Below are 23576 nucleotides of genomic sequence, written 5' to 3' on the forward strand. Positions count from 1 at the left end.
GAGAGAGAATGCAGCTTCTTCCAAAAATAAAACGCGAGGACAAGTCAGACAGGCCAGGACGCTGAGGAAGCCAAAGGCTGGATGCTGAGTGCACTGAGGAGAGGGAAGAGGCCAAGGGAATTCCAGCCAGAGCTGGGTGGCAGGTTCCAGCTGAGGCGGGCCTTCCAGCTGGCCAGGGGCCGGGAGAGCAGCTCAGCCGGTTGGCCACTGGGCTGCTTATACCGTTTGGCCTTGCCCAGGCTTGGGGCCGCTCCTCCAGGGCTGAGGAGGGGGCTGTGGTCCCCGGTACCTGGTCCGGCTGGGGCTTAAGAACAAAAAGGCTTTGAGGAGGAACAACCCAACAGGGAGGAGCTAAGGGAAGAAGCCCAGGCGCATGGAAACTCTGCTGGAGCAGGAGTAAGCTGGCATCAGAGCGGAATTCAAGGCAGTCATTCCTGGAGGCTCAGCTGCAAAAAAAAGGAAAGAAAGAAAGAAAAGAAAAGAAAGGCTTCAGTCCCTTAGCTCACTGGCACATTCCTTCATTCACCCACTGACTCGGTCAGCCACTCAGCAAACATCTAAGCATCTACCATGCACTGGAGCCAATGCTAGGTTTTGGAGATAGAGATGAGAATTGGACACAGCAAGACAGAGAGGCAACCTGGCTGGATGGTTTCAAGCTACGCTCAGGAACTGCGAAACTATCCTGAGGGCAGCAGGGAGTCATCAATGGATGTTGAGCAGGGGGCACCTACAGTCATATTCGTGTTGAAGATCTCTCTTGATTGCAAGGGGCAGAATGCTCTTGAGAAAGATCAGAAAGAATGCTACCTTCGTAAATGGGGTAGTCACACCACTTAGTGAGAAAGCCTTTGGCGAGCAGAAATTGAGCTTTGTTCATCTCTGTGCCCACAGGGCTGGGCACACAGTAGCACTCAGTCAGTGCTGAGCAAATGTGTAAGTGACAAATAAATAGATGTGATTAGATGCCCTGATTCTTTAGCAGCCCCCAGTGCCAGCCCTGGCACTTCTCTCCAGTGTCCTGAGCTGTCCCACAGGGATCCTCTGGCCACCGCCTACACACCGACATCTCCAGCAGCCAGACCGTGGGCTGCTGTGCCTTTAGTGGTGCCAGTCACAGCTAATCCCAGCCCTGGGCGGCAGCACTCACTGCCATCGCTTCCTCCTGCCCAGACAGTACCTGGCACCCACCCCGGGGTTGGGCCACAGCACATAGGCTGCCTGGTCAGAAGGTGCCAAGGTCTGGCCAGGAATCTGCAGGCCAGATCTCCTCTTTCCCGAGGGACCCATGTCCTGGCCAAAGAAGGGTTACCAGTGTCAGGAGGGAAACTGGGGGAGCAGAGCTGCAGAGCTGGGGGCTAGAGAGAATGCACACCCTCCCCAGGACCCTGCTCTGCACAGAAGCAGCCTCTGGTGAGTGCCAGCCTGCCCTTCCCTCTGTCCCTTCGTTTCTCCAGCACACATGCAAAGAAAACCTCACCCCATAGGGCCCCCTTCTCAAGTTCCAGCCCTCAATACCCCAGCCCCACGCGAGCCTGGGACTCCCACCTCTCCCCTGTGGGGGTCACATGACTCAGTCATCTCAGGCACGTGGCCTGGCGCAGTCAGCATTTAGTTTTGTAGTCGTGTGAGATTTTGCTTGTGTTCATGTGAGGGTGTGCATGACTACATCTGTGACCTTGGGGTGACTGCCCATGTGTGCACATATGGGAGTCTGTCTGTCTGATCACATCGGAGGAGTGTGCCCTAGCTAGGTCTGTTAGTGCCTGCCTGTGTCAGCCAACGTGAGCCCACAAGCACATGTGCAGTAACCCTGCGCCAGGCTGCATACAGAACTGTCCGAACGTGTCCGTGGGGGTAGATCTTCCACTGGGTAGTGTTTCCCTGTGTAAATAGGAACCTCACAGCCCGTGTCTGTTTAGCATGTGTATAGGAGTGTGTGTGTGCCCAAGCACACTCCTTATTTCTGCTTATTTGGACTTTGGGCTCTGTGGTAGCTAGTTCAGCAGGGGGAAAATATGAAACCTCAGCAGCCGCCTTCCCTGGGCCTGTGGGGAATGGGGGAATGAGTGAGGTTGGAGGTTGGAACAGTGTGCTCCCCTTAACCCCCATGCCCTGCCAGGAAGACTCAGGGAGGGGCTAGCTCCTGGGACCGGGAGAACTGGCTTCATCCCTTACCAGTACCCAGAGAGGCCAGGGCAGAGAAAAAAAGCCCACTTTCTGAGGATTAGCTTACCTGCCACCCCATGTCCCAGCCACCCCTGCGGGGACACAGATTTTAACTGATGAGGACCTTCGGCCTGGAGAGGAAACACTTCCTGCCCTTCGGGGTTCCTGAGTCCAAGTCCAGGGCCTTTTCCCCTTCACAGGACAGTCTTCAAGTCTAGCTCTGAGAAGGCAACCCCTAAAGCCTGATGGCCATGCTTAAGGACAGGAAGGGCCTGTGTGACAACTGGGTATCCAGGGGCCCACCTCCCCTCTCCTAAGCCCCTCTTTGCTCTCTCTTGACCCTGTGCCACACACATACACACACTCTGGGCACAGCAGTGACTCATTCTGATGGCCCTTCAACTTGAAATGGGGGCAATTTTCTAGTGACCACGAGGCAAGTAACTGTCCAGGAATGTATGGGTCAGTGTGTGCATGGGGGGGACGGCGAGGAGCAGAGGCCCAGCCTGCGGGGAAAGGGAAGGGAGAAATGTAAGACGACTCTCCTCCCATCTCTCCCCAGAGCTCAGTCTCAGAAGGAATGTCTGGGCTCGGGATTCCCCCCGCTCCTCATCCCACAGCTCAGCCTGGACCCACTCCGGTCTCCTCCCTCTCTTTCCCCAAGCACAGACTGAATCAGCCTGGGTCAGGGAGGGGGCAGAAACCGGCGATGGTGGTGCATGCGTCCAAGGGCATGAGAGGAAGGGGATGCCCTTGGGCTGCCTCGGGTGCTCAGGAGGAGACCCACACCCCCAGAGCTTTTCCTTCTCTGTGCATTGACCCAAAGGAGGAATGAGGGGAAGGCGTTGAGAGGAGCTTTAGGCGGTCCTACAGCCGACCTAGGAATGTCCCCCTCCCCCTCGGGGGCCGAGGGACCGAGAGGGAGACCCAAATGCCCCGTCCATGCGGTCCCTGCGCCCGTGGTAGGATTATTCGAAGAGGGGCAGAAGGAACTGAGCTGGAAAAGTTGCGAAGGGTCTTAAGAATTGGGGCCCAGACCTCCGCTTGGAGCCGGAACGTCCGAGGAGTCTCTCCCTCTCCATTTCCCCCTGCCTGCGGTGCGGCGTCAAAACCGTGCTACTGAGATGAGTCTCAGGACACCGTGGGATCGCCAAGCCCACCTGGAGGCTCTAAGGGGTAGTTTCTGCCTCCGCCTCAGGTGCAGAAAGGGACACAAGGGGCGACCCACTATGCCCTGCCCTTCGCGTACACCCTCGGTCGGCGAGGCCGGGACCCTCCTCCGCGCGAGCCCTGCCAGCCTCCAGCCCCCTTCCGCCGCGGCTGCTGCAGCTGCGGGCTTCTCGCAGCCTCCTCCCATTGGCCAGGAGCTTCACGGATTTCACCAATGAGCAGACTGGGTTCCCGCGCGGGCGGCCCCCAAGCACGCGGTGTTAACCTCCTATGAGCAGCGCCGGGCGGGCAGGATCCGCGTCCTCCTGTAAATTTAAAGGGCCGGCTTCCAAGACCCTCTTGGGGCGTGAAGAGGCTGCCACCGAGGGAGGGGTGCGCGCAGGAGAGCCCGGTCTGCTTCTCCAAGAGAGAGGATCCGGCGCTGGCTGCTCGTGGCAGCCGAGAAAGAGCTTGTGTTGGCACGACTGTAGGAAAAAGTCTTTAACGAGGAGGGAAACGAATCATAATACAGTGTTTCCTTCTCTGGCTTCCCACCTCCCGTTGCCTGGAAAGGCACCTCCGTAGGACGCTCACCCCTGGTTAGAACCCTACCCCCCTCAGAGCGATGACCCACGACCCCCTGCCATTTATAGAGATTCCTGCCCTCCGCCTCCAATAATTTCCACCGGATAGTCTGAAACCTAAATTTTATGTGTGTAAACTGGAGGCAGAGCTGGGTGTGGCCCGGGGAGGGAGGGATGGCGGTATGGGACGCGAGGAGCTGCTGGAGCTGAGCTCTCCAGAGTGGGATTCCAGGATTGCGGGGAGGGTGGGGACCCAGAGAAAGAAGTGAGGAGACAACGAGAAGATGTCCCACATCCTGTCGGCCCCAGAAGTACGAAGAACCCCTCCCTCAACATTGCCATTTCACTGTGTGACCCTGGGGAGGTGGCTTTCCCTCTCTGGGTCTCAGTTTCCGCATTAGCAAATGGGGGAGGAGGGTGTGGACCAGGAGCTTTCTCCGATCCCTTCTGCCTCCGACTTGATGACATACACCAACCATAACTGAGCTCCAGGCACCAGGTAGAAGAGGGGCTACAAAGTCCTCTAAAGGAAGCCCCTCTGGCATGCTCCCATGGGGGGGGGGCGGGGCGGGGGGTGATGGGACATGCCCATTTTTGCCACCAGAGGGGTGTCCAGCACACAAGGAAACCTGGAGGAACGGCTGGATTTTCTGAGAGTCCTCCGCCCCCACCCTGCCTGCCCCTTGGCCGCCCTCCCCTTCTACTTGGCTCCCACTCTCTGGAAGCTCCATCCTGCTGTGGCCTTGGCTGCTGATTCCAGCAGGTGAGGTGGGGGCTGCTCACGCAAGGAGGACGTCTGAGCTCCCTCAGCAGGTTCCAATGGGCACCCCAAGAGGGGTCTCTGAGAAGGACCTGGCTCATCCGCCTGGAGCCAAGGCCTTCAGGGACCCCAGCCCAGACTAGAGGAAGCATCTTTCCTCTCCCAGGCCTCACGGACAGGCTTGGCAAACCCTTATCGCCTGAGAAGCAGCTGCTGGAGAAATACCTTAGTGGCTGACTCACTGCGCTGTCCTCTCTTTGTAACCCCTTCCCAGTGGGCCCCACACCAGGCCTCACTGAGAGAGAGAGAGAGAGAGAGAGAGAGAGAGAGGAAAGGGAAAGAGAATGGGCAAAGCGACCCCAGCTGGTCTGGCCCAGCCTCTACAGAGCATGTGGCTAGCACAGTCCTGCCTGTCCCTGGCTGGATGGTTGGGGAAGGTTGTACCCTGTAAACGGCCTTCATCTGGGATCACAGGTATTCTTAGAGACTTGTTGAACCAAGGTCTCTAGCCTCCTGGTACAGCCTCCCCCTAGGCATCCCCTTATGGACAATCAACATCCTGACGGCATTGTCCTCTGGGGTACAGGGCCTTGTCCCTCCAGCGGGTGAACAAGATCAAGACCCTGTCTCAGGGACATTGTTGCAGTCTGGCAAACAGGCAATTCCTGAACAGGGGAACGTCTGGTGCAGTCAGGGGAGGCCTGGACAATGAGGAGTTGCGCACAATGCCCGGTTCCATTTGATTCCCTGGGCCTCGGTTTCCCTGTCTGTCAATGCAGATATGCAACTTCCTTATCTCATTTGGTAATTGTGACAATTGAATAAAATGATTCATATGAAGGCACAACAAAATGTAGGATAATGATGGTAAGTTCTGGCAAATTGGGAAGAGGCGAGGAGAGAATACATGAGTCAATGGGGTTTCTGAACTCATTCTGTCCTGGATTCTCTGATCACACTTTGTTTGGGGGGAAGACCAAACCACCTTCCCCCACGGGCTCCAAGCTCAGTTCCCTTCAGGCTCAGAGTTAGGCTTTTCATAATAACGATGGCTAACAATTATCAGGCACTCACTACATCCTAGGCATTGTTCTAAGTGTTACATGTATTTACTGCATATATGTATATATATATATATGTATATATGTGTGTTATGTGTATACATGTTATTTGTATTTACTCATTTCATCCTGATAGTCCTTTGAGGTGAGTATTGAGCATCTAACGAATATTTGAGCCTCATGATGACAATAACACTATGAGGTAGGAACTATTCTTCCCCCTATGAGAGGGGGAAACTGAGGCACAGAGCAGTGAAGTAACTTAGCAAGCAGTGGAGCTAGGAGTCAAAGGAAGTGTGTCTGACCACAGAGCTTGTGCCCAGCCCCTGCTCCCTGCAGGTAGATGCCTGTGTGGCTTGGAACCCTATTCCCAGACAGGGCTCTGCCACTCACTCCTCTGGGTCGGGACAGGCTCTGAGTAGTCCAAGCTGGAAAGAGCCAATGACTCCAGACCTCAGATCAATCCCCCAGAAGCCTGTTCTTAACCACTCACCCGGTGGGACCCCGGGGCCAGAAGCAAAGCCCCCTACCCACCATCTCTACCCACCCACCAACAAATTCATTCAGTCAATAAATGATGAATCAAGAACAGTAACACTTCCTTACATATTTGTAACTCTTTAGAGAGAAAAAATAAGCCTACTCTGTGCCAGCCACTGGGTACTTTATTAACAATAAGAGGTAACATTTGCTGAGCAAGTACTGTGTGCCGGAGACTGTTCTAAGTTCTTTACGTGTGAAGTTGACCCTTGAACAACGCAGGAGTTAGGGGAGTCACCTCTACAAAGTTGAGGATCCGCATATGCCCGGGCCAGGCGGCTCAGTTGGTTGGGCATCGTCCTGTGCACCAAAAGGTTGCAGGTTCTATCCCTGCTCAGGGCACATGCCCAGGTTGTGGGTTCATTCTTGGTTTCTCTCTCACATAGACGCTTCCCTCTTGCTCCCCTTCTCTCTTTCTAAAATCAGTAAAATAGTCAGAGAAAGATAAATACCATATGAGTGCACTCATATGTGGAATCTAATGAACAAACTGAACTAACAGGGGAAATGGGGACAGACTCACAGATGGAAGGCAGGATGACAGCCAGTGGGGGAGGAGGTTAGGGGGTGGAGGATGAAGCAAAGAGGAAAAGGACTCATGGACATGGACAGGAGCGGGGTGATTGCTGGGGGGAGGGGGGTTTAAGGGGACTAAATGGTAATAAAAAATACAATAAAGATCAAATTTAAAAAATCAATAAAATCAATAAGACATATTTGCAGGTGAGGATTCAAAAAGAAAAGAAAATCCTCCCCTAACTTGTGACCCCCCCAAAACTTAACTACTAATAGGCTAATGTTGACCAGAAGTTTTAGTGGTAATATAAACAGTCAGTTAACACATATTCTGTAGGTTATATGTATTGTATACTGTATTTGTACAGTAAAATAAGCTAGAGAGCAGAAAATGCTATTAAGAAGAGAAAATACAGTACGGTATGGTTATTAACACCATCAGTCCACACCCTCCGTTTACGAGATGAGGAAATCTGCCCGCAGCGCACCCACGCAGGGGGACCCGTGCCATTCAAGGGTCAACTGCATCGACTTGTGTAACCCTCCCAATCTCCCGGCAGAGGGGAACTATTATCGTCCCCACTGTACAAAGGAGGAAATGAAACACAGGCAGGTTAATCGACTTTCCCAGGATCTCGGGGACCCATATTTTTCATGCTATTTTGTTTCTAAGAAATATATTTTGCGTCCTTGCCAAGAACAAGCACACACCCGTAACTGAGATATAAATTTACACTAAGTATTTGACTTTTCTGTGTCCTGTGCACTCTGATATTTTCTACTGTATTTTGTTCTCTTCTATTTTTTTATATGCTGGTCATGACCTATTACACTGATTTCACAACTCGTTAGTGACCCTGCCACCTCGCTCCCAGCGAAAAAGAACACGAAAGTCACTAACACGGCCACTGGGGTGCAAACTGGCTGCCGCAAACGTACTCTTTTTTATTCTTTTTCTAAAGAGCATTTTTTTTATTACAGTTTACATTTAATATTATTCTGTTTTAGTTTCATATGTATAACAAAGCAGTTAAAAAATCATATGCTTTACAGAACGGTCCTCTCTACCATTTTTGAGTACCCACCTGACTGCATATTTATCACGATATTATTGACTAGATGTATTCCTCACGCTGTAATCTGCATCTCTGTGGCTATTCTGCAATTACCAATTTGTGCTGCTTACTTAATCCGTTCCCCTTTCTCACCCGGTCTCCCCAATCCCCGACCCTCTGACAGCTGTCAGTTTGTTCTCTGTGTCTGTGAGTCTCCAGTTTGTTTGTTTGTTTTGTTCATTAGATTCCACATATAACAGAAATCCTGCGACATTTGTCTTTCTCTGAGGGGCTTGTTTCACTTAGCATTGTACCCTCTAGGTTCATCCATGCTGTCGCAAAGACATAATTATTCTTTTAATTAGTCCTCCCTGAAGGAAGTTGAGTGGACCGAGAGAAGGACTCAGGCAAGCGAAGTGATATGACCAAGGTCACTGAGCCAGAACTAGAGCCCTGTGTCCATCCCGTCACCTGGTCCAGGGGTCCTTTCACACCATCCACAGCCTACCCTTGAGGATAACAACATTGAAGCTGGAGATGGCGGTGGAGGTGGCGATGGTCCCGTGATGACAGTGGTGCTGCTATTAATAGAAGTGCTAATAGTTGTACAAATGACATGGGAAGTGGGAGGTCAGTGCTGCTGCAGGTGGTGTCCATGGTGGCACGAAGAGTGATGAGGAGGTTGCAGGGACAGTGGTGCTGGTGGCAGGGCTGGAGGCACCACCACAGCAGCATCTATACCCCCTTCCTCAGCTAAGCTGCCCCCCACACCTCCTCTTTCCCTAGCATTTCCCTGAGCACCTGGACCACTTTGCGGAGAACATGGAGGACTTCTCCAACGACCTGTTCAGCAGTTTCTTTGATGACCCCGTGCTGGATGAGAAGAGCCCTCTCCTGGACATGGAACTGGACTCCCCCACGCCAGGCATCCAGGCCGAGCACAGCTACTCCCTGAGCGGTGACTCGGCGCCTCAGAGCCCCCTTGTGCCCGTCAAGATGGAGGACACCACCCAAGGTAAGAAAGGCTGGAAGGGCCCAGGGACAGCACAGGCCCACAGGCCCAGGGGAGAAGGAAGATACTGTGGGACCGGGGCGGGGGGGGGGGGGCGGCGCGTGTAGTGGAGGCTGTGACTCCCAGAGGCCCCCAGGGAGCCACCCACAAACACCTTTCCAAGACACTGCTTCCCACTTTTTTGTTCTCCCGCCAATCAAACCCACACGGGCACTTCTCAAGAGTCTGTTGCTGACTTTGGTCAGTGGTGTGCAAAGGGCGTTCCCAGACCAGCGGCAGCACCTGGGAACTTGTTAGAAGTGCACATTCCCAGGTGCCCCCCACCCCCAGACCTGCTGGATCGGACGCCCTGTGGGTAGGGCTCAGCCTTCCAGGGGCTCCCGAAGCACACCAGGGCCTGGGAACCCCTGACTTAGAGGGAACAGTGAGGGGAATTAAACGGTAAATGTGCACAAGTTACCAAGACTCTCCGTGGAACCTTCCCACCTGCTCGTACTGGGATGTCCTCTGAGATGCCACCTGGGAGAGACTCCTGCACCGACTTTTATTGCTGAAGGGGGGGTTCTCTAAAGCTCCTCTCTCCCCCCACCTGCCTTGATTTTAAGCAGAGGGCCCTTTGAGTCTTTCCTCTTACGTCATCAACATTTGAGAACTCGAAACTGTGCCCCGCCTGGAAATGGTCCCTTTGGCCATTTCCTCAAACCGGCGACCCGGGCCCCACTGTGCTTGGCGGGGTGATCGTGGACCCAGCTCCCAGCCCCCGTCAGCCTTGGGTCTTCATCCACCAGTGGGAACAGCAGTCAGCATTTCCACAGCACTCTCCAGTTTACTAACTACTCATCCGTTTCCCACAACTCATAGGTGAGGCAGGAATCACTTTTATCATAGTCCCCACTCGTCTGATGAGGAAAAGGAGAATTCAGGAAAGCTGAGCTGTTCAGGTCGCACACGCAGTAAAATGCACAGTAGGGACGGCCGCTGCCTTCGCCGGCCGCAAGGGGGCAGCAAGGGGCGCTGGGAAGCGCATGGGCTTCGGTGCGTGTCTTCCGCTTCCACCAGCTTCTGTGTGATCTTGGGCAAGTCTCTTAATCTCCCGGGGCTTCTGTTTCCTCAGTGATAAAATAAAGATAGCATGTGGCTTGAGAATTCCAGACAGGGTTAAAAATACGTCAAGTACCATGCTCAGCGCCCAGCACACAATATATATCAGTAATTAGTGGCTATTTTCATTGTGCCTGTAAGAGTCCTACTCATACTGTAGTGGTTTTTATTCCTCTTTCCCCTCAGAGGACAATGGTCTTGAGTGATCTTCTTAATATTCTCATCTATGAAATGGGAAACACCGGTGCCCGCCCCATAGGAGTTTTGGAAGGAATAAATGAGTTCGCATGTGCCAGGGGCTCAGAGATGTGCTCCGTGTGCAATCTGCTTCTGAGGGTTTTAGAGGTTCCCCGGGGCAGAGACTGGCCTTTGTAGCTGCTCCTGAACCCTACCCCTCAGGGCAGGGACACCTCTTGGGGTTTTAAATGGCTCCAGGACTTGTGGTTGCTGAGGTTTCAGCTTCCCTTCATGCCCTGGCCTCAGCTAAGAACTCTGAGGTCGCCTTGGTGAGGCCTCAGGAGCAGCCGGGGAAGGGCGGGGGTGTGGGATGGCCTCCCTCCCGGAGTGGGTTCTCCCTCCACCCCCACATTTCCAGCCCAGCAACTCCTTGGACACCCCCAATCTATTTTTAGAGTAATTTGTTTGCGGGCCCTTTGCAGGGGGCAGCTTCCCGGAGGCCAGCGGGCTGGCCCTGTAATTTGGGAAGATTGTGGGTGTTCCTGGAGCCCAAGGGCGGCCTGTGGCCCAGAGCTGGGGCACTCAGGCTCCCAGCAGGGTGGGGCCTGGCCTCTGAGGTGGGACCGGGCAGCCGTTGATCCCTCTCCCCACCCACAGTGGGTCCTGAAGGCCAGGGTCCCCTGTGGCTCTTCCCTTGCAAGCTGGCTCCCCGGGCCCCTGCCTCACCAGTGCTTCTCTGGCTTTCAGGTGCCGGGGCCGCCACGAGCTGGGGTGGAGGACTGTGGGCACCCGGCAGGAAAAGGGGTGATGTCTGCCAGCCCTGTGGCCCAGGTGAGGCCAGGAGATGGATGCTAGCTAGGGAGACCTGAGCATCACCATTGCCCCCACCCCCGAGCCCCCCGTCACCAGGTCCTGTGAATTCTCCCTTCTGAATTTCTCCAGTGTGCTCCATCCTCTCCATCCCACCCCGCCGCCTTTGCTCAGGCCTCGTCTTCTCTATGTAGCGGGACGATTTCAACAGACCCCTGCGGTTTCCCCGCCTCTGTCCCGCCTGCCCCAGTCTAGCCTCCACGCAGAGGCAGACTGAGAGCATACTTAAAACTCTTCAGTGCCACCTCATTGCCCATAGGACAAAGTCACAGCTCTGAGCGCAGTCCCCAAGACTGTGCCACCTCTGCTGGCCTCTCCGACCCTACTTCCCTCCCCTTCCAACTGCACTAAAATGCTTCTGACTCTCACTAGGTGCCCAGCACCGAGCACAGTGCTTGGCAAATGTTCACTGAATAACAATCAGTGCACCGGCAATAGCTACCGTATATTGACGGTTTACTTCTGAACAGGCACTTCTACGGATGAGAAAGCTAAGGCTCAGAGAGGTTAAACAACTTGCCTAAGGTCACACGGCCAGTCAGAAGGTGCCCAGGTCTGTTGGCCAAGCCCAGTCTGTAAGCTGCTGAATGAAGAAGATGCCCCCACTTCTGGCTCCCAGGGGACAAGAGCGGGGCTGAGCCCTGTGGCCCCCTGGAGTCCCTGAGCCTGGGTCCTGCCCCTCCCCCAGATGTGGAGCGTGGAGCCTGGGTGCTGGGACACAAGCTGTGCTCCGTCATGGTGAAGCAGGAGCAGAGCCCGGAGCTGCCTGTGGACCCTCTGGCCGCCTCCTCAGCCATGGCTGCCACTGCCACCATGGCCACCGCCCCGCTGCTGGGCCTCAGCCCCCTGTCCAGGCTGCCTGTCCCCCACCAGGTGAGCCTGGGGACTGTTCTGTAGGGGCTGAGGGTGGGGGAGGGGGGAGGCGTCTGTATGGAAAGATGTGTTGGAAGACCTGTGCAGCCGGGGGCTCCTGAAACAGGGAGCAACATGACCCTCGGGACTGAGGGTCGGAGCTCCCAGTCCGAGCCCCTGCCGCAACCTTGGGCCGCCCCTGCACCACCTAGGCTGCGCACAAACTGCACCGCCCTCCCAGTCAGCGGGCATGCTCACTGGGCGTGGAAGAGGCCCACGGGGCTTGGGCAGAGCTGGGCGTCAGGGGCCACGCCCAGAGTCCAGAGATGGAGCCCGCCCCGGCCCCTTGATTTCCTCGAAGCATCAGCATTTTTTAAAAAGCAAGACCAAAATGGAAATATAGAATCTTTGGGTTGTTTGATTTCATGAGGTTAATATTTTTAATCCACACTCTCATGCTGCCCCCACATGGGAGAGACAGAACAGCGTTCAGCTGTAGATCCCAGTTGATGTCTGAAGACCCTTCTGAGGACTTGAGGCCCAGAGTGCAGGCCCCTGGAGAGGCCCTGCCAGGCTCTCACCTGGGTCGGGGCCCTCCCTCCCTCTCCCTCCCTCTCCCTCCCTCTCCCTCCCTCTCCCTCCCTCCCCCTCCCTCCCCCTCCCTCTCCCTCCCTCTCCCTCTCCCTCCCTCTCCCTCCCTCTCCCTCGGCCTTCTGTCTAAAATGGGAGCCTGAGCTGCCTGTAAGGAGCTTCCCTCACTGAGTCTACAACGCAAGGATTATTTTAAATCCCTCCTCTAGAGTGGGCGGGCCCTGCCCCCTGCTGGCCACGTGGCTCACCTGATTAGCGTGTGGCTGCAAGCCGGCTTGTCGGCCCCTCCCAACCCCTCCGTACCCACCGCTGTGCCCAAGGATCTCAAGGGTTGGCTGCGCGTGCAGAGGATCTCCTGTGACCAGACCCAAGACTGGCTGGGCAACACCTCGGGCCTCGCTGAAGCGGGAAGGGCGGGCAGCACAGCAGCCCCAGCCTGGGTCTTAGAGGCTGGGTACATGCCTCAGGGAAGGAGACCGGGGCTCAATGTTAGGCAACGTGCCTCACCTCACACAGTCAGGAACTAGGGAGCTGCACCCCAGGCTCAGCCGCCGGACTCCAAAGCCCGACCGTCACCCCAGAGAGGCCTGCACACCCTAGCGGCGGCACCGGAGCCAGGAGCTGGCGGGGTCCATCCCTTGCGAGCTGTGTGAGCCCCACAAGTGCCATCTGCATCCTTCTGCATCGCAGGCCCCTCGTGATTTGAGGGCTGAGCTGGGACATAGACCAGGGAACTTCCCAGGTCCCTACCAACTTGAACCTTCTGTGATTGTTTCTTTGGGATTCCTTGTCCCACCCACAATGTCATGACCTGCCTGTACCGAGACCCCGAGGGCAGAGGTGGTCCTGCAACCCAGCACCCAACACAGTGCCTTCCTCAAAGAGAATGCCACTGACGCCAAGTGTTGGTGGGAAGCCACACGTGTGTCCTGAAACCCTTTCTGGAACAGCAAGTTGGGATATAAAGAAATAGGACTGCGTGTTGTGTAAAGTGTGAATCAAACTCCGTCAGTCCCTTGCTTAAAGCCCATTAGGGGCTGCTCGCTGCTTCAAACTTCTTTGCCTGGATTTCACTCCCAGCCCGATCTTCTGGTCTTGCTTCCTACTCCTCCACCCCAACACATATCCCTACATCCCGGACACAGTGAATTCTTGCAGTGTCCAGGTCCAGCCATGCTGCGTCTGGCCTCTGTGTCTTTGCAGATGCTCTTCCCTTGGTTGCAATGCCTTTCTGCTCGCTCACCATCTGCCCTCTGCTTTATCTGCAATACTCCTGTGTATCCCTCGGGACTTAGTTCAAACTTCAGCTGCTCAGGGAGTGTGCTCAGCCACCAGCCAGTTAATGCCTCCTTCATCTGTGCTTTTGTTACCCGTCATCGAACAGCCACAACGTGGCAGACGTTACCTCTCATTCTCATGGCAACCCACTCGCCAAGGCCCACTCGGCCTTCACAGTCGGTGCAAGGCCAGTCTCTGCCAAGGAGATGGCACTGGCTTCAAAGGCCACCAGAAGCCCTCTTTCTCTGGGCTATGCCATTCGCTTTCCTTAGATCTGACAAGGCAGGAACTTGCCTCTGTCCCCCCAGGCTGTGCCCAGAACTCTAAGCCTAGTCACCTCCCCTATTGAGCAGTACAGGGCCAGTAGCCTCAGGGAAGGAGTTGGGGTGGCTGGCATGGTGGGGACAGCCCCCGGGGCAGCTGATGGAGCCGGACCTGTCTCTTCCTCAGGCCCCGGCGGAGATGACTCAGCTGCCCGTGATCAAAGCAGAACCCCAGGAGGTGAACCAGTTCCTCAAAGTGACACCAGGTGAGTGTGTCCAGAGGGGGACAGGCGGACGGCATCCCTGCTGCCCTGGTCCAGCACGACAACCCCACCTGTCTCCAGCACAGCCTCTCCCCGCTGCTTGCCCACTCTTCACCCCTCCAGTCCCCTTCTCACCCAATCTCTGGCTGTCAGCGCTGCCGTCAACACCCGCTCACCCTCTTTGCGAATCCCCCATCATTCACTGACTGAAGTTCACTCTGTCGCCATTCACTCATCTATCCATCTGTCCATCCGCCCATCCGTCCATCCACCCATCCGTAAATCTGGGCATTCTGTGCAGCCCTGGGGACTCTCCCCGCAGCTGAGCTCCGCCCAGCTCCCTCCTGACCTCCTGCCGGGTGTCAGGCTCCCTGGTGCTGTGGCCTCAGCGGGGCGGCATGGAGGGGAGGCTGGGAAGAGCCATGCTCCGGGCTGCTCTGCTGAAAGCCCATAGCCTGAAGTCAGAAATGGAAACGCTGGGGTAGTTTCGGCTAAACATTTTGGGCTGGAAGGAAGGAAGGGACAGAGGCTGCTCTGGCCCAGCATGATCCCCAGGGACCTGGCTACAGGCAGACCCCAGTCTCCTTCTGGGGTTGCCCAGCTAGAGGCTCAAAGACCCTGGACCCTGTGAAGTCAGGGATGGGGGAGGGCCCCCAAGAAGCCAGTCTCCATGACAGCTACACACACTGAGGATCAGGCTCGAAAGAGCCAGGCTTCTGGTGTCAGAGATGAGGTGGCACCCAGGAATCAGCTTCTGGGGTGTCAGCTCCCATCTTTCAGACACCAAGGGGGGCCTTTGCTGCTGTGGCTGGTCAAGGCCCCAGCAGTCTGGACCACAACGTCAGGGCTGGCTGGGCCCAGGCTCTGCTGAGCTCTGAGGACCCAGCAGAGCTGGGGTGCAGCCCCGCTAACCCGCCTCCCCCTCCCCTCCCCAGAGGACCTGGTGCAGATGCCTCCGACGCCCCCCAGCAGCCATGGAAGTGACAGTGACGGCTCCCAGAGCCCCCGCTCTCTGCCCCCCTCCAGCCCCGTCCGGCCCATGGCCCGCTCCTCCACGGCCATCTCCACCTCTCCCCTCCTCACAGCCCCTCATGTAAGCAGCTGGGTGGGGGGGGTCTGGGGGAAATAATTGGGCACATCCACTCCAGCACACAGCCATCGGGGAAAGACTTGGGGAGCCCCATGCCTGACCCTCGCTCCCATCGGAATTCAGAGAGGTGCCTGCCCAGCAGACAGTGGTGAGAATCTTCTCATCCTGCCTCATGGGGAGCAGAAAATGGGTAGAGAGGGCCCAGAGGCTGGCCGAACCCACACTGCTGCAGAGCTGGGACTAGAACTCGGCATTCCTGAGGTCCAGGGGTGGCCCCAGCTGCCTCTAAGGAGCGCTGCTTGGGGAGCATGCGCAGGAGGCCCAGAGTCCCCAGGAAACTGCAGCTAGGCCCTGAGCCCCAGGACAGGTGGGGAGCCTTCCCAGTCAAGAGTGTAGGGATGGGAGGGGGCGGCCACTTAGGGGCCCCGGATGTGTGGGTATTGAGGCTATGAATTTGAGGGTGGGATCTAGGAAGGCCCCCAACAACACACCAAGTGCCTAGTACGCTGGGCTCCCGGCATCATCCTAAGCACTTGATACATGCTACTGGATTCTGGATTCTGATTAATTCAGATCTACCCCTTTTCAGATGAGGAAACTGAGGCCCAGAGAGTTGCATACTTTGCCCGGGTCACACACAGAATACATGGCAGAGCTTGAATTTGAACCCAGGGCCGTCCGGTTCCTAACCATCATGTCCCATTTCCCACAGAAACTACAGGGGACTTCAGGGCCACTGCTCCTGACGGAGGAGGAGAAGCGCACCCTGATTGCTGAGGGCTACCCCATCCCCACAAAACTCCCCCTCACCAAAGCCGAGGAGAAGGCCTTGAAGAGGGTCCGCAGGAAAATCAAGAACAAGGTAAAGCGAGGGCTGGGGCCCTGCGCTGCCCTGGGGCTGCCTTGGTGGGTGGGGGCCTTTGACTCCCTGGCGGTGCCAGCCCTGAAATTGGGGGGCCCCAGGAAGTGGATCTGTGGCCATGGTGACCCCTGTTTGGGGGGCTTCCCCCTCTAGATCTCGGCCCAGGAGAGCCGCCGTAAGAAGAAGGAATACGTGGAGTGTCTAGAAAAAAAGTAAGGCTCCTGGGAGGGGTGGGGGCCTGGGCTCTACTCCCCAGCCTGTCCTGACCTCCCCAGGCCTCTCCCCGGGCTCCAGGGGCAGGACTGAGGGGGAAGCAGCTAATCTGGGGGCTGCCCCTGAGCCTGTGCCCGCTGGCCCCCACAGGGTAGAGACGTTCACGTCGGAGAACAACGAACTGTGGAAGAAGGTGGAGACCCTGGAGAATGCCAACAGGTGGGTGCTGCCCCCCGCATCCTGCCCTGCCCTGCCCCCTGCAGCCAGCGCCTGGCTCCAGCATGGCTCTGGGGTGCAGGCAGGAGAGAGATGAGGTAACCAAGTTCGGATTGGACCCCAGAAATAGGAACCCTGCAGCTCAGGACCCCCATCTTCTTCGTCCACACATAGCTCTGTGCACCTGGCAGGGCTGGCCAGAAGCTTTGGGTGAGATGATTTCAAAGTGTGGTCCTCAGGCCACCAGCGGCAGCCTCCCCCAGGGAACTTGTTGGAAATACTTATTCCCCGACCTCATGCCAGGGCTGCTGAGGCAGGAACTCCGGGGAGAGGGCTCAGAAATCTGTTTTAATTAGCCCTCCAGCTAATTCTGATGCAGCCCAGAGTTCGAACCACTGGTGTGCACGCTTGCCACTCAAAGCGAGCTTCTCGGACAAACAGCACCAGTAACACTGGGGGCTTCTAAGACATGCAGAATCTTGGGTGCTCTCCCCAGATTTATGTGAGTCAGAATCTGCATCTCAGCAAGATCCTTGGGTGGTTCACACGCACAGCGAAGTCTGAGAAGCATTAGTGTAGGCACAGCGCCTGGCATGCAGTAGCTGCAAAAGCCACAGCTCTGGATTCGTATTCGACCCTGCCCTCTCAGTGCACGGGCCCAGCTCCTTTGTCTAAATGGCGACCACAGAATTCATAGAAAGACTCGATGAGACAGTGCAACTAAAGGGGCCAGCACTGTGCTTGGCATTTAAAGATGCTCAATTCATGTTTTTCTTTTTTTATTGTTGTTAGTATGAATTCTTAATAGTGCCCTGCCATGAGTCCACAGTAGGTCTTTAATGATTATTTGCTGGAATTAATGAAAACAAATAGACAACAGCTGGTATGTAGCAGGTGCTCAACAGAAGGCTTTTTCCTTCTTTCCTTCCTTCTCCCCCAGCTTCTCCAGCTACCCCCCTGATTGGCCTGGGGAATGCCCCCCACTCAGGGAAGGGGAGCCAGGAACCCTCACCCCTTTACCTCAGTGGGGCTCAGATTCCTTTCTGACCCCAAATTTGGCCAGGCTCTTGGAGCTATTTCGCCACCTGCTGTGCACTGTGGGAACTGCAACCCTCTCCGCCTGGCTGGGTGGAGGAAGAGGATTAAATGCTTGCTCACCGAACATGGGCTGAGGATCTCCTGTGTGTGCCCACAGGAGACCATGCCAGGTGGGACCCAGTCCTTATTCAGGGAGCCCGCAGTTAGCTGGGGAGACTGACGTGGAAAGCCATAAATAAAGGAAGTGTTACAGGTGCTGCGATAAATGCGAAAACAGCAATAAAATTAACAAAAACGGTAGCTGCCATGTACCGGACACTCGCTGTGCTGAACGGATGCATCCTTCTCCGTTCAGGCTGCTGTGGGCACAGAGGAGGAAGGCCAACTTACTTGGGCTGCTGTGGGGCAAGGAGAAGGTGGGACAGGCCTTTGTCCAGCCCCCGCTTTGGCCAGGAGCATGGCAGGGCGTCCCCGAGCTCCCACTGGGTGGCCCCGCTCCCCACCACGAGGCAGGCCCCAGGTTCCGAGCCATACCACAGAGGAGCCCGGCGAGGGGGTGACCTTACCTGTCTTGGTTTAATGGGCACCTGGTGTGGAAGCCAAGTCTGCAGGCAGCCCAGGTGCTGCCCCGGAGAGCTCCAGGAGGTAGAGACACCTGCTGGGTTGGAGCCCGCTGGGTGACCGCTGTGCCCTCCGCAGGACCCTGCTGCAGCAGCTGCAGAAACTCCAGACTCTGGTCACCAACAAGATCTCCCGACCTTATAAGATGGCTGCCACCCAGACTGGGACCTGCCTCATGGTAGGTGCTGGCTGTCCCCTCATTCAGGGCCGCAGGAGGACTCGTCCCCAGACTGGCTTTCTAGGGCGGCGGGCAGACCTTTGAAGGATGGGCAACATTTGGGGCAACGCCACTGAGGTACACCATCCTAGTACCTAGTGGCCTGGCTCCGGCAGATCCTGGCCTCGTTCACCAAGCCCAAGGAACCTTCTAGAACATGGCCTTCCCTGACTGGTTCTAACAGAGTGTGCTGGGGAGTGACTCACGTGAACCCAGCTAGGGGGTGGCAGGGCACATCCTTTGAGGAGGCAGCTTCCACTCCCTGTGGGGTGAAAGGCTCGGGGAGACACAGGGGTGTATGGACTTGGTTCTTTCTGCAGTGAATGGTGGAGAGAAGGCCAAGCAAAGCCCTGAAAACGCAAGAATGCCCAGGGTGTGGCTCAGGCCTCTGCTAGTCCCTCTTCCACGCTCTCCTGGAAGTGTCTGGCCTGTGCACTCCCCAGGCCCTCGGACATCCTGCCTACGCTGCTGCTGCCGAGGCCGAGCCATGTGTGGGCAGGGGCTTGTTGTGACTCTTAGCTCCTCCTGCAGAGAATCTGGTGTGATGCTGCGTCCCCTCCCTCGTCCCAGCCCCAACCCCCACCCCACCTCCCCCTTGCTTCCTTATCTGATTCCTCCCTCCTGTAGGTAGTAAGGCCACTTCTTTCTTCTTGCCAGCACTGCCTGTGGTGGCCCCCCTACAAGGGGCCGAGGTGGCCAGAGCAGCCTCCTCCACCTTCCGCAGAGAGGGTGGGATACCCCACATCTAGTGGGTGGTTGGCTCTGGGAGCTGCTTTCTTATAAAAATACTGAACCTTTCGCACCCATTGGTTTTGGGGGAGGCCAGGGTTGCAGCCCCTCCCTGCCTGGGATCTGACCACCAGTCTCTCCCCTCTACCAGGTGGCAGCCCTGTGCTTCGTTCTGGTGCTCGGCTCCCTCGTGCCCTGCCTCCCTGCATTCTCCTCTGGCTCCCAGACTGTGAAGGAAGACCCCGTGGCCGCTGACAGCGTCTACGCAGCCAGTCAGAGTGAGTGCCCTGACCCAGGCTGCCCTCCTCCCCCCTGCAGTGCAGGCTTCTGGGCAGAAGCCAGACCCAAGGGAGGAGCCAAGTTCTGGGGTGACTTTATCTCATTCTACCTCCTCATTTCGAAGATGGGGAAACTGAGGCTCAAAAAGCGTCTCTTTGATTTGTGGAATTGGGACTACAGTGCAGACTCCCTGATTCCCAGCCCTCCCGGAAGTGGCCAGGGGGTCAGTTTAGGGACAACAGGAATGTGCCTACCTTCGCCCCCATGTGTTAGGTGCCAGGGGTTACGGGGCCTCTGCTAAGCGCCATCTGTGTTTCCCAACTGGGACAGCCAATGAGTTTCAGCTCAAAAGTCAGTTCCAACAAGATGGCGGTGGCTGCCTGAAGCACTTGCTGAGAAGGAGGCCGAGGCACCACTCAGGATGAACAGGAAAAAGTGCCAGGGGCCACTGGTGACGTCTGCCGTGGGCAGCAGAGGGGGTAGCGGTGGTGTGGGCTCAGATAGTTCCCCTCCCATGGGAGACTGTGAGGGACAGTGGTTAGGAGCATGCGCTTCAGAGTCCGTCATACCTGCCTCTGCCATGCGCTAACTGCATGACCCGGGGCCTGTGCGTGAGCTCTCTAAGCCTCCATCTCTTCATCTGGAGACGGGAGTCACAGTTCTGCACTTACCGAGCGTGGGTACTGTAAAGATTAAATGACATGGTGTGCAAACGCTCTCAACACATGTACACCATGCGGGTGGGAAGGGGGGATGGTCTAGGGTGCAGCAGCAATCGCGTGGATTTCCAGAGGCAGAAGATACTGCAGGTGAACCTACAGAGGAGCTTCCCAAGCAGGCTGCATCATCTGGCAGGGCAGGAGGAAGGAACCAGGGGGGCCGACAGAGAGCTGGGAGATGGGGAGAGTGAGTTTCCAGAAGGAGAGCAGCTGCAGGGGAGGGTGACCTAGGCCTACAGGGCCGCGAGGGGAGGAAGCGGTTGGTCGGTCGGCTGGTTGGCTGAGGGGATGGTTCGGGGAAGAGGAAGTGGCTTCGGGGAGTGAGAACCACTCCCTGGACACGTGCGGCCTGGGCCTGAGAAGAAGAGAACAGGACAGTGACTAAGGGGATGCAGAGCCTTGAGAACCACATTGCCTTTCCGAGGCCAGGGAGGCCCTTGCGTATTTGGTGCAGAGGAAGACTGAGCAGAGGAAGGAATCAAGCTGGGGTCGGGGGAGTCAGTGTTGAGGAACGAAGCCAGAGTCCGAGGAGGCCGGAGGAGGAATGACCCGTCTCGTGAACGCAGTGGTTATAGACCCAGTGTCCGCACAGCGGGGGTAGGGGATGCTTTTGGAGCGGGCTAGCCTACCGAGCTGGTGCAGGGCACAGTTCCAGGGGGTGCCCTTCACATAGGTTGGGGCCGTGCGAGCCTGAAGGGTGGCGGTGGATCCTGGTGGGTTTGCCTCTTACCTTCAGCTCAAACTACCGTGGGGCAGCATACCTGATAACCTGGAACCTCAGTGGTCTGTTCTGTGAAACGGGGCTAACATCATCTGGTTCCTGAGTTCCTGTGAGATGTCAGTTTTGATACAGGCCAAAGGGCTTTGCACAATGCGTGGGTTTCCTTTCCCTTCATTTCCCTGAAGGGCACTCTAGGGCCCAGAATGGAGAAGAGATGTGTCCAAGGTCTTGCAGAAATTAAGTGTTAGAAGTAGGATTCAAACCCAGCTCTCCAATGCCCCAGCCCGGTAGGTACCCTCTGGTTAGGAAGATCTACCTTCTCTGAGTGCTTACTATACACAGTTTCAATCACTTCCCCTGTATTATCTCATTTAAAGCTCAGATCTAGATGAAGTTCGTCCTAGTATCCCTATTTTACAGGTGAACAAACTGAGGCTCAGAAAGGTTAAAGCAAAGGCGTGACTCGCCTGCGCTCACACAGCTCAGCACTGTTAGGGCTGGAGTTCACACCCAGGTCTTTAACATTCCAGGGCTCATGTCCGTAACTACTAGGCCACAAATGTGGCTGGGACGGGGAGGGAGCCGCTTGGCACCCGGCCTCACCCCAAGCTCCCTCTCCAGTGCCCTCCCGCAGCCTCCTGTTCTACGATGAGGGGACAGGCTCCTGGGAGGATGGCCGCAGTGCCCTGCTGCCTGTGGAGCCCCCGGATGGCTGGGAAATCAAGCCCGGGGGGCCAGCGGAGCAGCGACCCCAAGACCGCCTACAGCACGACCACCTGGACAGCACCCACGAGACCACGAAGTACCTGAGCGAGGCCTGGCCGGAAGACGTCGGCGGAAACGGCAGCAGCCCCGACTTCTCCCACCCCAAGGAGTGGTTCCACGACAGGTGGGTGTGTGGCCCCTTCACTTGCTGGGGTCCCAGGCTCCACCTGCCCTCTGCCCACTCCCCGGTCCCCGTGCCAGCCACACCTTCCCGTGGCCCTATCCCTCCGGTGCCCAGATGCAGTTTGCGGAGCGGTGAGAAGGTCCTCATTGGGCAGAGTCACCTGTGATTTCTCTTCTCTCCGCAGGGATCTGGGCCCAAACACCACCGTCAAGCTCTCCTAGCCCATGCCAGACCCAGGACACAGGACGTACCCCCTGGCACCCCTGACGAGGGGTTGTCTTGCTCACTAACCCGGATCCGGCTCGTACCCCTGCACCCTGGAGTCCCATCTCAGGAGAAAGGGTTCCACTTCCCCCCAGCCCTTCTTCGCCCCAGATCTTGACTGGGGCCTCGCCCCTCCCCCCACATTTGGACTGTTCCCTTGGGCCAACCACTCCGGTCTCACCCTCCCTCCCACAACCATCCGTCCTTCTCAGACAAACCACTCACTGGGCTGCCCCCTCCTTTCTCATTCTGACCAACACGACCACTGCCCCCCTTGCCCCCCCGCCCCCCTGCACCCCCCAGACACACACGTCAGCACACAGACACACACAGACACCCCTCACCCCCACTGTACAGAGACCAAGAACAGAAATTGTTTGTAAATAATGAACCTTATTTTTTATTATTGCCCATCCCCTAAGATATTGTATTTTACAAGTCTCCCTCCTACCTTCACCCCTCCCTCGTTTTATATTTTATGAAGTTAGTGCGGGCTTCGCTGTTCCCTGGCCAGGAAAAGAGGGTCCCCTCCCCACACACCTCACCTGGCCGCCCCCTGCTGCTGCCTGAGCCCCCGGGCCTTTTTAATTGCCAAGTTGCTTCACCCATCTGCTCAGCATATGCTTTAAGAAGGCAAAAGTTAAAAAAAAAAAAAAGATTCAGCATCAATTCCTGGCTTTGTGTCCTCCTTTACTGCGGGGAGGGGTGGGTAGGACTGAGGAAGGGGGGACTGAGGAGGTCAACTCTGGCGAGGGTGACCAGGCTGTGGGGTGTAGGGAAGGTGTTTCTCTTGGGTTCCCCCTTCCAGCCAGACACAGAATTCAGACTAGAAGGTCAAAGAATTCTGTTGCAGTCAATCGCCCCACCCCCGGGGGCCTGCCACGTCCCGCTGCTGAGTACGGAAGCAGAGAGGCATGCCAGCCACCAGGCTGGCCTTCAGGGATGGAAACTGCCAGTGTGGAGGGCCTCCCGTGGGCCAGGCACTGTGCTGGGCACTCTGCGCACAGTTCCCCAGTGGGTTCCACGAAGATCTGCCAAGTGCTCCGTTCTTGTATCCTTTGCCTCGGTGGGATTAAAGGCACAGACTTCCGGGTGGGCAGAGCTGCGTTTGCCTGCTGGAGCTGCCACCTGCTCACGGTGTATGTGAGGCATGGTTCTAGCGTGGCCTCCACAGTTCCTGCCCCCAGAGTGCACGCCCTGCTTCATCCCCACCCCTAGAGTATGGAGGGGACCTGGGACTAGGAGGGAATGTCCTTCCTGTGATTAGATGGCCTCTTTTGGCAAAAGGAAAGAGCTTTTGCAGATTAAGACCCCAAATCAGTTGGTTTTGAGTTCATCAAAAAGGAGATCAACCTGGGTGGGTCTGGCTTAATCAGGTGAAAGCCCCAAAAAGGACTGGGCCGTTCCGGGAGAAAGCGTCTCCTGCTGGCCTCGCAGAAGCAAACAGCCACGCTGTGGGCTCCATGGAAACAGGCCA

General features: G+C 56.5%; 1 protein-coding gene across 2 annotated transcripts in view; it reads left to right on the top strand.

The window, feature by feature from the left end:
* The window catches only part of CREB3L1 (cAMP responsive element binding protein 3 like 1), a 34518-nt gene extending 11750 nt beyond the window's left edge, over window positions 1-22768 (top strand). Inside the window, exons 2-13 of one of the 2 annotated variants that reach the window (XM_045825394.1) lie at window positions 8621-8849; window positions 10872-10955; window positions 11683-11867; window positions 14166-14244; window positions 15177-15334; window positions 16044-16193; window positions 16347-16405; window positions 16557-16625; window positions 18360-18459; window positions 19379-19505; window positions 21568-21835; window positions 22020-22768. In XM_045825394.1, coding sequence (XP_045681350.1) covers window positions 8621-8849; window positions 10872-10955; window positions 11683-11867; window positions 14166-14244; window positions 15177-15334; window positions 16044-16193; window positions 16347-16405; window positions 16557-16625; window positions 18360-18459; window positions 19379-19505; window positions 21568-21835; window positions 22020-22056 — 1545 coding nt within the window. In that variant the 3' untranslated portion in view covers window positions 22057-22768. The remainder of the gene's footprint in view (window positions 1-8620; window positions 8850-10871; window positions 10956-11682; window positions 11868-14165; window positions 14245-15176; window positions 15335-16043; window positions 16194-16346; window positions 16406-16556; window positions 16626-18359; window positions 18460-19378; window positions 19506-21567; window positions 21836-22019) is intronic. The other variant, XM_045825395.1, reaches the window with a different exon arrangement.
* The last annotated feature ends 808 nt before the right edge of the window (window positions 22769-23576 follow it).

Source organism: Phyllostomus hastatus, unplaced genomic scaffold (assembly GCF_019186645.2).
Source record: "Phyllostomus hastatus isolate PE091 unplaced genomic scaffold, TTU_PhHast_1.1 phas_scaffold_585, whole genome shotgun sequence".
NCBI classification, from domain to species: Eukaryota; Metazoa; Chordata; class Mammalia; order Chiroptera; family Phyllostomidae; genus Phyllostomus; species Phyllostomus hastatus.